The sequence below is a fragment of the Thalassophryne amazonica genome, chromosome 4, assembly GCF_902500255.1.
Source record: "Thalassophryne amazonica chromosome 4, fThaAma1.1, whole genome shotgun sequence".
In the NCBI taxonomy this organism is placed as follows: Eukaryota; Metazoa; Chordata; class Actinopteri; order Batrachoidiformes; family Batrachoididae; genus Thalassophryne; species Thalassophryne amazonica.
The window spans coordinates 23,950,037-23,965,086 of NC_047106.1; the positions used below are offsets into that span (position 1 = coordinate 23,950,037).

Consider the following 15,050-nt stretch of genomic DNA (forward strand, 5'->3'; position numbering starts at 1 on the left):
ATTTACTGGGGCCCTTCTGTTTGGGAGGCAAGTGTGTCATTAGGTTGTCTATTAACCAGTTTCTCAATTTCTGTACTAAATATCCCCCCCAAGTATGACTATTTGGCTAATAATCTTATTATTTATTTATTTGCTTTGGCCTGTGACTATTTTAACAGATTTTTCTCAAAGTCAAACCACTTTGTTCTTGGCTGAGCCTAAGTCATTCCACCAAGTTTTGTCCAAATCAGATAAAATGTTTTTGCCTTATGGTGTTTGTACATATGGGCCATATGTGAGTGGGATACTTTTCTTTTTGTTGTTGTTTTTTGAACCACTGCATTTGGCTGTTTACTGGAGGTATGCACTCTGAAGGCCATTATATTTTGCCTTGCCTTGTGAGATTATTGAATTTTCCTTTTAAAGTCATTGATAGATTTAAGGCTATGAATAATGAAAATTCCATGTTGCTGAATAAAACAATATTTGAATCTGGAAAGAACAGTACGTCACAAACAAGCATTTTTTAAACCAATCGTGTCCAGTAGCACCCCCTTTGATGCACTGGATGTGCCAATTTTTGCGTGTGTGTGTGTGTGTGTGTGTGTGTGTTTATGCATGGTAAAAAAAAATAAAAAAATACCCGTGTTATGGATTGATGTTATGGGCGGTGGTCAGACACCAGCCGTAGCCTATCTGTGAAACACGTTGTAACTCTGGTGCTAAAGGGTGTAGCTAGTTACCTGCATGCTTTTGAGCAAGTTGTAGCTTGTCTGTGTGAGTGGGAGACAAAATGTCTTGATGTGCACATTCCATTCGGCCACGTTTGACTGGTTGACGTTTTAATTGGTTGACCCCAGTGTGACGTGCGATTGGATTCTATAATCTGATGTCAGGCTGGGAGGAGTCCTCTAGTATCTTTAGTAATACAAGGAATCAAGGCAAATTTTATTGCCTCAAGGAAACATTTTATCTACTAAAATAAGAAACACAACCAGTTGACCTCAGTCCTTAACTTCATCAAGCTATACACAAGTTTTAAGTCTGATAGATAGATACTTTATTAATCCCCTCATGGAGAAATTCAGTTGTCGTACAGTAGCAAATCCGGTTTTAAAAGACAGAAAGACAATAAATATATAAAAATAGTAAAAAAAAAAAAAACTGTAACGTTACCCCCCCACACACAGCTAAATCAGCAATAGTCATTGTGGGCTCGAATAGCATCAGGAATGAAGGATCTTCTGAAGCGCTCTGTCCTACACCGAACGGACAGGAAGCGCTCAGATCTATTACTCCTCTGGATGGACAGAGTCTCAGGCAGAGGGTGTCTATTGTTATTGAGGATTGCCTGCACCTTCCACCTCCATACACCTCTCTGCAGCTGCCCCCCACGGTGTCCAGTGATCCCCTGATCACTGACTGCACCCTCTTAACCAGCTTATCCAGCTTCTTGCAGTTTCTAGCAGAGATACTATTGCCCCAACACACCACAGCAAAGAAAAGGACAGCCGCAACAACAGAGTGATAGAACATAGACAACAACTGGTTACACACATCAAATGACTTAAGCCTGAATCTCTTTCATGCATTTGTAGTTATAAAAGAAAACTGCAAGTTCTTGCAGTCACTCCCTTTTGCTTCCTAAATTAGACCAACTCTAGCTCTCTTTCTTACCTTGAAGAGCAAGCAGCTCAGTGGGATGAGGATTCGGTGTACATCATGTAAACCTGGGTTTGATTATCAATCATGCTTTCTGTTTGCGTGTCCTTGGACAAGACACTTCATCTGCATTGTCTCAGTCTACCTGGCTGTAAATAGTTACGTGCCTTGGCTTTGAAAATTGTAGCCTCTCATCCACTTCACATTTACGGAAACTGGAGATGAGCACCAACAACAGTGGACCACAAACTCTGTATAGGAATTACTACTTTTTACCTTGAAGCTGTGTTAAAATTAAAGGCTTGATTTGGTGACCAACTAGGCTTATGGCGCATGTGTTAAAAAGAGCTTTAAAATGTACTGTTAAATCATACCGTCACCTACTTCACACCACGGTATCCAAAGAAAAATATTGGGTCCACTGGACCTCAGGGCCTACATTAGGACTTACTTTGACTTATAAGATGTGCTAAAGGTGTAAAAGAATGTGTCGCAGTGTGTTGATGGATTTGAGGAAAACTGGTATGTTTTCCAAAAATTTTCTTAAACTTCTCCAAACTGATCCAGGGAAATGAAAAAGCTGACAAGTTGGCAAAGAAGCTCTTGCTATGGATGTAACAGAAATACACATACCCTACATGGATCTAAAGCCAAAGATTAACAATTATTTTAGAAACTTATGGCAACATTATGGGATCTACATCCCATAATGAACTTCATCAACATCAACCAGTCGTTGCCTCGCTTACTCGTTTACCACTAGCTAAATGGCGGGAAAACATTGTGTGACCCACGCTCATATAGGTCATTCACACTTGACACATGCATATTTACTTGCAGCAGATGACCCACCTTTTTGTATACAGTGTAATTGCGTACTTACAGTGAAACATGTCCTGCTTGAATGTGTTGGTTTTGCTCATATTCGTATGAATTTTTATGACGTTCTTGATCTTAAGACATTATTTAGAGATGTTTCACGATCACACATTGTAAGTTTTCTTAAACAGATTAATCTTTTTATTAGGTTTTAAGTTGGAGACTGTTCGATTCCCATTCACACCACTTGGATATTTGGGCAAGGTATTTTATTCCAGTTGCCTAGTTTTTCGGTAGAGACTTTCAGCTGTCAGTCCCGTGTAGGGGAGGCACACCTTTTGTATGCTAATGGACCTGCTTCATTTGTCGTAAAGGGTAGGGAATTATCCCGGTGAAGTAGTCGCATTCCTATACTGCTGTTAACCTACTGTTTAACCTCTGGTGATGGATATTGTGATGTATTATAGGTTTGATGTTCCAGGTGTATATTTGGTAACTGTTTGACACTTATATGACACTTATGTGTTGGTAGTGTCGTTAATTTCTTATCATTCAATCCAAACTGATCCAACTGCTATTGATTTGCTGGATCTGGATGCTGATTTGACAAAGGTGAAATTTGGCTGTCCAAGTCTTCTGAGCCTTCTTTGGATGCTTACCTTCCTTCATCTTGGCTTTCACACTTCTGGGAGCCTTTTTAGTCCTTTACTGTCATGTCCAGATCACTCCAAGCTTTTGTTTTAGTGGATGGTGGGGATGAAACTGCAGAAACGAGTCTGTCTGTGTTGGTTTCCTGTAGATTTCAGTGTCTACGGTGCCACGATCTGCACAGTCCAGAAAGTCCAACATATTGTCTTTGGTGTCCTCCCTGGTGAACTTGATGTTGCTGTCTGAGTTCAATCAGTCAATTGACATTTATTTACATAGCCCTTTACAGCAGCCAGACTGTGTCCAAAGTGCTTTTCAGTAAAATCCAGGAACAAGAATTCACGAGAATAAAAGCAAACGTAATAGAAACAATTAGGTGCGATACAATCAGTGCATGCCCGTACTTAACTCTAAATCTTCATAGCAAGTGTCATTTACATATCAAGGGTGTTCTTCTGCACTTATTCCATGTGGTGGTTACTAACAAGGGATAAGTAAGTGGTGCTTAAGTGTTGGTCCAAGAGCATGCAGATTTGGCCTTGCTGGTTCTGGTACTTAAGGTCTCTTCATACCATCCTGCAACCGTTGGGACTTTTGAAGCAAATTCTTCATGGCAGCACAGTTGGTACTTTTACCTCACAACAATAAGATCTGGGGTTTGATCCCATTATCCTCAGTTCCTTTCTGTGTCGCAATTGCATGTTCTCAGCTGTGGCTGTGTGGGCTTCTTCAACTGTCAGATCATGTACAGTAGGGTTGTGCCCATGACCAAGCAGTGTGTTTACATCTGGAGTTGGTCCCCGGGTGCTGGAGTGTAGCTGCTCACTGCTCGCTGTGCTTGGATCGCATCTGTAATTAATTAGGATGCTTACATGCATGTACAGTGGCTTATTTTGCATAATCAGTAATAAATGGCCTTTTTGTAAGATATTGTGTTTCATGACCTCTTAGGTCATCCACTGAGGGCTGACGTGCTAAAATTAACATTTATCTTCAGAATTCTCCAAAGCAATTAAAACCATATTAATCAGAATGAAACATTAGCAGCAGTACATTTTACTTGGCAGATAATTGTGTGAGTCACTTACTGCCCCTTTCTGATGACACGGTGCATGTGCGTGCACATTATTGGCTACCATCTGAAGTACAATCGAGTGTTTGTCCCTCGAGTGGTGTTTTTAGACTGCTCCAGTTTTCCGAGACTGTGTCCATGTGGGAGCCGACTCATGGACCCACACGTGCCAAAGAGAAATTAACTGTAAAACAAGCACCCTTTGGCACATACACAGAGAAAGCTTTGTTCCTACATTCACATCCTGAGATTTGCTTGAGTAGATTCTTGGCTTTAAAATCTCAACTGGATCGCTGCTTGTCTTTTTTTTTTCCTCTCTCTGTCTCTCTCTCATCGTCCCAGTGGAGGGCGACCTGTTTCCTTGCTGACGTGAGCCACTATTCGGATCTAATTTTACCCACTGTCACCTGATGCTAAATCCAGCGTGTTTGAAGGCTGTGCATAAATTTTTCCATGCACTTTGCAGCAGTTTAGTAATTTGTCCAGTCTCTCTGTGTGCCGCTTACCTGAAGGAAGACCTTGTCGAAACTTGCTTGTCGTCACTCGGCCTTGTCTCAATATCACTTGTTTTTTTTTTTGTTTTTGTTTTTCCTCCTTCTCACAGACCCATTTACTGTATTTGTAGGATACATGGTGAAAATGGGAAGTGAGCTTCTTTTTTCTGGCAGTAAATTTTTAAGTTGAATGAGGGAGGAAATGGACAGAATTGAGGAAGGAAGCAGTCAAAGGAAAGATATGTTTTAAACGTAGGACTTTAAAATTTGTTCAGTTTGTTTTTTATCTTCTGCAGATACATGTTGAACTCTGGTTTGAGGCGTTAAAAATAAAAGCTGTGTTCTGCAATCGTCTACTTATCCCTCTGGGTTCGGAGAGGTCACATTTGCTATGCCCGCTACATCAAACGTTTTCCGTTATCTTACGCTCTGTTGTGAGCTCTTCTGGTGCGCAGAGTTAAATCCTTTCCCACCTAGTTTTTGTGTTTTATGATTGTGTGCAGGTCTGGGCTTTGTGCAAGCCTGTCGGAATGAACTCTGATGTCATGATTTGGATGTGTGTTTCAGGCTCAAGTGGCGTTCCTACAAGGTGAGAGGAAAGGGCAGGAGAACATGAAACAGGACCTGGTGAGGCGGATCAAAATGCTTGAGTATGCTCTCAAACAGGAGAGGTAAGACATCGCTTTGTCTGATTGTCTATGAGCACGCCATCATGCTACTGGCATACTGATTTGTCATGGAAATGGTTTTATATTTGGCTGTAACACTGACCTCTTGTGGCTGTGCAGGGCTAAGCACCAGAAACTGAAGACAGGCAATGACCAGAGTCCAGGAGACAAGAAATCGGCGACAGAGACAGACCAACGTATGTACAGCGGAATCATTTTTGGGGAAAAATTCAAAATGGATATAAGGTGCTAACCTGCTGGTTTTGGTTATTGATGGCTGCCTTTTTGCCCTTTTTTCCATTTGTTGCCTTGCAGTTTTGCATCATTGGTTACTAATATTTCCTTATTTTTGTAGTTCCCAATGGGCCGGCTGAATCGGATGCTGAGCCATCCAATCAGATGTCCTGGAAGGAGGGGCGTCAGCTACTACGGAAGTAAGACTTGTCCATTAGGCCTGAAACGCACTGCAAGCGTCGTGCACGTCGCTGTTGCGTGTTGATTTTCATTGAGGCAGCCGTGTTAACAAGCTTAAACTTTGCACACTGCACACATGCATCACAGATGCATGTCTCATGTCCTGCCCACCTCTAGAGAATAGACCCAGCACCTATTTTTTTTCTCCACATGTGCTGGAAACGGCACACAGCTAAAATGGACAAAAAAATGGTCTGTAGTATATGCAGTCATTTAGACATCATACAGGTAAACATTAAATAATTAACACCTTTTACTGGGGCTTTCATGACTGTAGTAGATTTACAGTATTTTTTTTCTTTCTTAACAATTTCACTCATTTGGGGGGCGGGGCAGAGTAGAGTCACATGACTACTGTCCGGTTACAAGAATTTACTTTCTGCTCTTTAGTTTTCCAAACAGCCCTCAACTAACCCACATGGGCCCTGGACTAAATAATAAAAAAATTAATAAGTAAATAAAATAATAAACAAAGGAAATGCTGTTGGTGAGTCTATATGTACAGTGCACCCAGAAAGTATTCACAGTACTTAACATTTTCACGTTTTATATTACAGCCTTATTCCAAAATGGATGAAATTCTTTTTTTTTTTTTTTTATTCTACACACAATACCCCATAATGACAATGTGAAAAAGTGTTTTTTATTTTTTATTTTTTTTTTTTTAGATTTTTACTAATTTATTAAACATAAAAACTAAGAAATCACAAAGCCAAAGGTGTATCAACAAAGTATTGAGCAAATGTGTGACTTTTAGACATTGATTTGAGTTTTGTATTTTTAATAAATTTGCAAACAAAAAAACAAACTTTTTCCATGTTGTCATTATGGGTTGCTGTGAGTAGAAAGTTTATATATTATAAACTATTTGACATGAGGTATGTTTTCAGAGAGGTGCTGTAAGAGGATGGCTATCTCAGATAACCCTGCCAGTGGTACAAAACAAAACGCTCAAAAGTCCAAAGCGATTACACGCAGTAAAAATTGCATGCAAAAACAATTCGTCACAGAAGAGTGTAGAATGAAAGTCTGTCAAAGACAAATGGTGTGGAACATTTAAGCAGAGATGCAATACAAACGTATCCCGGTCTAAATACACACACGTGCTCAACTGCTATGTGTGATGTGAATGTCCTATTTGATACGCACAAGAAGCCTGCAGTGTGCTGTAGGCGTTAGTTCTCACGGCTACCCTAATGCTTAAAATGTTTATTATGATTTATATTATCGTTGTAATGGAGATGATAAGGATTGCGTGGGTTTCAGTTTTTTTATTCATTTGTATGTGTGTGATTATAGATATCTTGAGGAGGGGGGTATTCAGACACCATCCTGGACATGCGCTCCAAGCGGGTGCGCTCCCTTCTGGGGCGGAGCAGCCAGAAGCTAATGGGCCCCCATCCAATGACGTCTGTCCGAGCCAGAGCCCCGGGGAGGTGGCGAGTCCTTGTTAGTCAGACAAATAGAGGAACAATTAAGAGGTGAGACTGTTTAGGTAGATGCTGTCCTTGGTACTGTTGTGCGGAGCTGGGGCAGAGAAAACTGGCATTCATCAGGGATGTGGTCCTGGCTCCTACACTGTTCAGTGCTTGCATGGACTGGGTGCATGTAGGTTTGTGGAAACCAGCACCTCGGGTGCCTTCGTTAGGGATGAAAGGTTTACTGATTATGGCTTTGCAGACAATGCTGTGAACTTGCTAACCAGTGACCTAAGGCGAAGACTAGATTTTGTTGGTGCGAGGTCTCCAGGTGATCTTTGGATACCACTGGAATGACTTTGTGTCAAATGAGCGGTTACTCAGGGATACTTGGACAGACATGTCACTTGCATTTTGTGGGAATATCAGCTATGACATTTTGTTCCATGTGGCCTCTTTTCTCTCTACATGATCCAACAAGGTGCCTGAGTGTTCTGTACTCCAGCAGCTGGAGAAGACCAAGAGGGGCCCTTTGCTTACCTGGCTGCAGCAGATCAATGGTTACTTTTGAAAGTTGGGGATTAGAGTTGGGCGACGTCTCATTAATTGGAAAACATGATGCCTGCCAGTAAACGTCATGAAGGACGATAGAATTGTCCAAATACCTAACTCTAGTTGGGTTGCGCCATGTGTCAGTCTGGGTGGTTTGCCATTCAGGACCGAAGGTTGTTCAATTGTTGTGGTGGATGCAGCATTGCATGCTCCCAGACTTAGCCTGACGTGTTTACAGGTATAACTAGAAAGGACAGAGAGTACATCTAAACTCTGTTATCTCTAAATTCCTGTATGTTTCCGAAATCTGTCCATATGGTAAATGGACTGCATTTATATATATTTATATAGATCCTCTTAATCGTTTCTGAGTTGTGATTGCAGTTAATTTGTGTCTGATATGAGAATGTTGCAGGTATGTAGAGATGTTCTATGCTGTCTTCATAATCATCCGTTAAAATTGCAATAGTAAAGTAAATGTGCAAGAGACAATAAATGAAGCTGGAAAACACAAGAGTGTACAGAACTTGCAAGAATAATTTTTGTGTATTTAGTGTAAAAACTGCATAAGTAAGCCCAAGGTGCTTCATGTCGATAACATGTCATGTGAACTGTGTCACAAAAATCTTGTTTTTTGCTATAATGTTTTTTTTTTTTTTGTAGAGTGTAAATATGTTTGTATCTGTAGGAACGCGGGAAAGGAAAAGCTCTAAGGAACGTCTGGGCAGTTCGGTGCTCAATAAGATCCCCTTCCTGCATGGGTGTGAGGATGACGATGAAGACGACAGTGATGAGGATGATGACTTCCGGGCATATAACCACGGACTGCATTGATGGTCCCCGCAAGAGCAAGAAGTCTCGTGTAAAAGTACGATCAGTGATGCCGCTATCTAAAAACATGTTTGGTTTTTAATGACGATAACCTAAAAGCGCAAATTTAATTCTAAATACTCGCTGTATTCTGTGTCCAGATGTCCTCGGAGCCCATGACCACAGACCTGGACCCGGACGACGAAGAGGACGAGGACGGACTCTGAAGACGCACTCAATGAATTTGACTTCCTGGGCTCGGGGGAGGATGGGGAGGGGGCGGGAGAGGCCCGGATCTCGGGTGACGGACGGGAGTTAGGTATGCTGTTGCCTTAGCAACATTATTAGCACCCGCATTGCTAGAACCACTGCCCGTTGTGTGTGTGTGTGTGTGTTTTTTCTGGCCTCCTGCTCACCTTTTTTTGTCTTTGCATTTCTTCATGGTCAATAAAACCGACCTCTTTCTGAACCACTTGTCTCTCTGTCCTGTTTCACAAAGCACCATGCTCTTTGGATTTGTGTGTCTGTCATCTCTGTAGAGTTTTTCTGTTTACTTTTTTGTGGTGTTGGGTCACTTATTGCGCATGCTGCAGTTTCTTATTATACAAACCACATTCCATTGGTTGCGTCACATTTCTTGTATCTCTGTGCTTGTATGATTTCTTCCCCTCAAGCTTCATCTTTACGATTTGTGTTTTTCACTTCTGTCTGTCCTTCTTTTGGCCTCTTAGCCTTCCTCTCTACTGGTCTGTATTATTGTTCATTTTTTTCTCTCTCTCACCGGGTTCAGAAAATCGGCGGAACAGTTACAAGGCATGATGTCGGACTTCCCTCCTAAACCTGCCCCGCCTCCCTCTGTAGCGGTGCAGTCTCGCTCTGTGGAAGGTAAGATTTCCTGACACCTCTGATTGCTCTTATGAAAGTCTAGACTATCCCTCCCAAGTCGAGCTACGTCTGGCAGCCGCTTACTCTACATGGTGTCATCGCCTCAGGTTCCCATTTAGATGCAGTCAAGTCTCCCATTTGCACGCGTTTTAATGTGTGTGGGAGAGAATTCATGAAACCAGCTTTTCTACATATTTAAATAAGAGCTCTGTGAGCAATGTGGGTGTGCAGAAAAGGAAATGCAGACAGTTCTGTTTTACAGATCTGAGATTACTGCTAAATTTGAACATTACCTGTAAGTCCTATGAACTTTCACCTGCAGGTGGCGCGCTGGGCTTCTCCTCTGATGTCTTCATTGGATGCCGTAGGAGGAGGGGACATGAACCTGGGGAACTGGCGATCTCACTGTTGCCAATGACAACGAGCTCTCCATGGATGTAATTAAGCATTTCTTGCGCCTCAGTATGAAAATGTAACTTTGCTAAATGTCACCGACGTGTGAACCCTTTTTAAATTATGCATCCTGCCAGATGCAGGATACACAGGGAGGAGTTTAAGAAGACATGGAACCCTCGTTTTCACATACGCAGCCACTTGACGCCATCCGCGCTTGACCTTTCAACCAGCCAAGCGGTGCTGCTCCACAGCTTTGAGGACGGAACACTAAAAACTCTGGAACCTAAACAAAGCCATGCACTCTAAGACAGTAAGAGTCTGTTAGCGTCCCCTGTGGGAAACACAGCAGAGTACATCACATACAGTAGTGTGGTGTTTCTGCATCAATGTGCTTTTGATTGAGATGTTGCTCTTAAAAAAAAAAGATTTTTTTTTTTTCCTCTAAATGAAATATAGGTCTGTATAGTATATAACTATAACGACCTTTATAGATAAAGGAAAAATTGCATACTTTGGTTCAGTTCATATAAGACAACAAACAGGGAAATAGTTTTTGATTTATGGCTCCAAACATTAGATGTGTTGAAAAGTTCTAAGAATCTGTTCTTTAATCTGGGGGCGCATTGAAATGTAAAGGTAATTTGAAACCCCTGCTACGAGTGTAGTTGGGGGAAAAAAAAAGAATAGTTTTTTCCTCACTGACAAATTGAATTTGAGCGGATTGCTAAGCCACCACGTGTCTCAAACAACCAGAATTGCTAAATGTTGTGGCCTTTATACAACCAGTAGGGGGTAGCAAATCTATTACAATTTGCAGTTGGAAACAACATTTTGGGACATTGTGGCTGGATTTTAGGTGCAAATATGAAATCCATCAATGGTGATCTATGAAAAGCACTTTTTAATACACAAACTGTCCCAGACAATACCTGTGTGTGCATGCCTTGTCTCTTGGATTCCACACTTTATCTGCATTGTCTCATTTCACCCAGCTGTAAATGGGTACCGGACTTCGGTGGGGAAGTACTCGTGAGGGTCTGGTAATCCCATCCAGGGAGAATCGTACACAATCAAACGCTGTAGTCAGCCTCTGGGCCTCTATAGGACTTGCATCGTCTTTATAATATTTGCAGGAGTGATGTCTGCCAGTGGAAGTACCAAGGTCCTTTACTCAATTACTATACATAAATACACTTTAAGGTACTTTACTTGATCATTTTCATGTTCTGCTGTTACTTCAAGTCCATTTCATCTCAGGCAAATAATTACTTTTAAACAACACTACGTTAACTGAGAACCTTTACTAGTTCTTATTCATTAGATTAACCAATCCGTACACAATATTCAGACACCACAATAAAGAATGACATAATTATGGTTAGACAGCTTTATTAATCTACAGTGAGAAATTCACAAGATACAGAGCAAAATGTAATCCATTTAAAAAAAACTAATTTAGCTCCACATTTACCAGCTGCAAACATTAAAGTGATAATGCAGCACGTCAAGAAACTATAGTCCAATAATATAGATTATTCTGAAACGAACCAGGCTGCATTCTGAGTACCTTTTTTATTTTGGTAAATATGCTTTGCTGCTAATATTTGCTTTTAGTTTTGGAACCTTTTCAGTGGAGAACATTTACTTCTAACAATATTTCTACAATTCTATTACTATTATTTGAGTAGTTCTTCCACCATCTTGTCCTGTCTTTAATATGATAGGAATAAGGGCAGGTTGTATGCAAACTAATCATGAAAGGAATCATCTGAGTGCTCACTGAAATCTAGTTCCAGAAGAATGAATAAGTGCCCACAAAGTGGTTTCAGATATAATTATAAATAATAATAAAAAAAAAAATCTCCATAACACAGATATGGAGGGAATGAGGAGTAACAATTCAATAATGCTATTAATGTAGTCTAGCACATGCATCTCCGTTGCATTATAAGCAGCAACAGGATATGAACGCAAAGCTCCTTCGGCAGAGCAAAGGAACTAAATTGCAAACACTTTGTCTACAGGAATGCAGCATTAGATGTTGAGCCCATCTACAGTTTAGAAGCGGCACAGGTGAGTGGACCCAAAACATTGTACAAACACGGCTCTGTCAGTGGCTGTTTGTATTGAGGGCAGACTCTCATCCCTTTCTGCTTTGTGTTTAGCGGAGCGGTTCTGTCACTGACTATGGGTGAGGATGGAGAATCCTGCTACAGTGGAGGCCTTGATGGAACCATCAGGTGTTGGAAGATGCCGGACCTCAACGTGGATCCTATGATAACTATGGTTTGTCCCAGTTGCCTGAAGTTTTAGTAATAATACTGCACGGTGTACGTAACTTTTTTTTTTTTTTTTACTCACCATTCTATTGTGTGCCATATTTAATTTCAGTCAATTCATTCAATTATTAATTCATATTGCGCAATCTCACGACAGAGTAGATTTAAGATCAAAAAGGGCACAATAAAAAAAAGTAAAACACAGTACAATAAAAGGCATTACAAGGCAACATAAAAACAATAAATTAAGCGATAAGAGAGTCTAAAAAAGTGGGTCTTCAGTCTTGATTTAAAAGTCTCCACCGTGTCGGACTGCCTTATAGCTGCAGGTGGATCATTCCAGAGAGTAGGGCCACGGTAGGAGAAGGCTCTATACCCCACAGACTTCTTATTCACCCTTGGAACACACAGAAGCCCTGCGCCCTGTGAACGCAAGGGCCGCGCCGGTTTGTAGGGCTTGACCCACGTCCACCAGGTAGTAAGGAGCCAGTCCATGAACAGTTTATAGACCAGCAGCAGGACTTTAAAATCCGATCTGGCAGAAACCGGAAGCCAATGAAGGGACGCCAGAAATGGTGTAATGTGGTCAAACTTTCTACTTGTGTAAAAAGTCTGGCAGCAGCATTCTGCACCAACTGAAGACACCTAATGCTGGACTGCAGCAGACCAGAAAATATAAAGCATTACAATAAACCAGTCTGGAAGAGATAAATGCATGTATCAAAGTCTCAGCATCAGCCATAGACAGGATGGGATGAATCCTCGCTATGTTTCGCAGATGGAAGAAGGCAGTCCTCGTAATATCTCTATGTGGAGGTCAAAGGACAACATAGGATCAAAAAGTACCCCAAGATTCCTCACGGCGGCGGCCGGCTGCTGCCTCTCTCTGCCTGGTGTGAGCGGCTCAGCACTGCCAGCTCCGTCACGGCCACAGACAGTTTCTGGAAGAAGTCCACTCTTCTTCTGGGTGGACAGTCATTACTTAGGTAGCACGCATATTCTGAATGAGCCATTTTAATCTATATTAATCTAGATTAATTTCAAGATTTTAGTGAGATTAATCTAGATTAAAAAAAAAATCTATGCCCACCACTAATTATACACAACCCAATGAGAACGACTGAACAAGTAAGACGTCAACCAAGCAAGGACACTTCCAGTAATCCCAGAGTAATTTTCCAGCCTATCAAGTAAAACACGATGATCACAGTATCAAACGCAGTAAGTTCATAATGATGTGTCAGCATACTTGTGCAAATCCCTGACTTCATCTGCTGCTTTCTGACCAGATCCTGGCATTGAGAGCAGCGTACTTGCAGGCCTGAGGACAGCGGGTGGGGTCTGACTTATTCTGCTGTCCAACATCATCTGGCTTCCTGCTCAGCTGACCGGTACTGTTCGCATCTGGGACCTCAGAACTCGGCAACCTGCTTGTCTATCTTCAATAAAGAAAAAGGTAGCCGCATGTCTGCAATTCTTTGGTGTGTTTTGTGGCTCTGTATTGTATCTATTCCCAAGATCTTTGTCTCCTGCTTTTTGCCAGAACACGGCACGCCCACCTCGGTGGCCTTCGTGGCATCTGACCCCAACCAGGTGGTGGTGTCGTTTGACGGTGGCGAGACGCTACTCTATGACCTCAACACAGAGCAGAGCATCACATCGCTTGCGACGCAGACTAAGGATGGTATGTTCTGCACTCGTAGATTGAACTTTCCAGTAAAATATGTACAACTCTTTCCAAATCATTTATACCCTGGTAATTGAAAAGAAGATGACATAGCCAACTTTTGAGAGCACTGAAGACATCAGTGTCGCAAGTCCACAAAGTGGAATCCAAAAGAAAAATAACAAAATCAATCTGTTAAGGAAGAAAATATATAAAGCCTTTAATTAAATATGGCAAACTAATTAAAAAAACATGACCGGATGAAGAACAATATGGTCTTAACTTTTTTTTTTTTGTCGTCGACGTCGTATCAAACCATAAAGTGGAATGTTGCCATTTCAGTCGCTCTTTTGCATGGGGTCTGGTAGAGGTGAGGTAGACGCTACATGCTGGTTGAATTATATGTGTATGTGTGTGTGTATGTAATACAAATAATCGATGGCAAGTCGTCCAACATAGAGAAATACTGAATGAAGAAAAGTTATACTGGACGAGGCTTATAACTTTTCTTCATCCAATATTTCTCTATGCTGGACGACTTGCCATCCATCAGTTATGTTGTCCACCCCTCTCCCAAATTAAGCAAACAGAGTGAAGTAAATTAGATCAATTATTTTGTTGTGAACAGCATATGAATGCTTCTAAAACAGTCAGGTAGGCGTGCTTGTCTACCTTCTTAGTGTTTTTGGCATCCTTGAAGTTCAGTATTTCCACCAGTCCTCCTCTGTGAACTCAGCAAACCTCGATGGCAGACGATTTTCTGCTGTTGTTGACATGTTTGACATTTTTTTTTTTCAACAGTGTCTGTCAGCAAGTTACTGACCTCTTGCTAGCATTAGTGATTTCATCTCATGAATAATTGTATGCCACGCTGTGATTGGCTGGCTGTTGGCAGTAAGCTCTAACGCTATTGGTCATTGAGAACCGATCCAATATAACTTTTGGTCCTAGCCTTTTTGGATCCCTTTGGATCCAACATAACTTTCTGGTGCCAAGCATGCCAAAATACAGGTAATGATGGACAGAAAGGCTAATCTGTGATTGGCTATTGCAATCTGAGTGGAGAACACACACAACTTACTAAGTTGTTTGTGTGCATGCATGTGTATATGTGTGTATACATTTCTTGTTTTTATAGTATGGGGGAATTATATGCTTTGCTTCTGCCCTCATCCTTTCGGTCATACGGGTTTGTTGTGAGTTGTTTTGTTTTGTTTGATTTGTGTGC

The 15,050-nt window shown here is 41.4% G+C and overlaps 1 protein-coding gene across 1 annotated transcript in view; it reads left to right on the forward strand.

The window, feature by feature from the left end:
• Positions 1-15,050, forward strand: part of strn4 (striatin, calmodulin binding protein 4) — a 60,988-nt gene that overhangs the window by 29,043 nt on the left and 16,895 nt on the right. Inside the window, 23 exon segments of the mRNA XM_034168726.1 lie at positions 5,242-5,345; positions 5,463-5,539; positions 5,698-5,776; positions 7,116-7,126; positions 7,129-7,191; positions 7,194-7,223; positions 7,226-7,297; positions 8,475-8,599; positions 8,601-8,654; positions 8,758-8,814; positions 8,816-8,922; positions 9,387-9,481; positions 9,804-9,834; positions 9,836-9,874; positions 9,876-9,928; positions 10,023-10,147; positions 10,149-10,184; positions 11,900-11,954; positions 12,048-12,146; positions 12,149-12,163; positions 13,446-13,475; positions 13,478-13,612; positions 13,700-13,840. Of these exon segments, the coding sequence (XP_034024617.1) occupies positions 5,242-5,345; positions 5,463-5,539; positions 5,698-5,776; positions 7,116-7,126; positions 7,129-7,191; positions 7,194-7,223; positions 7,226-7,297; positions 8,475-8,599; positions 8,601-8,654; positions 8,758-8,814; positions 8,816-8,922; positions 9,387-9,481; positions 9,804-9,834; positions 9,836-9,874; positions 9,876-9,928; positions 10,023-10,147; positions 10,149-10,184; positions 11,900-11,954; positions 12,048-12,146; positions 12,149-12,163; positions 13,446-13,475; positions 13,478-13,612; positions 13,700-13,840 (1,633 nt within the window).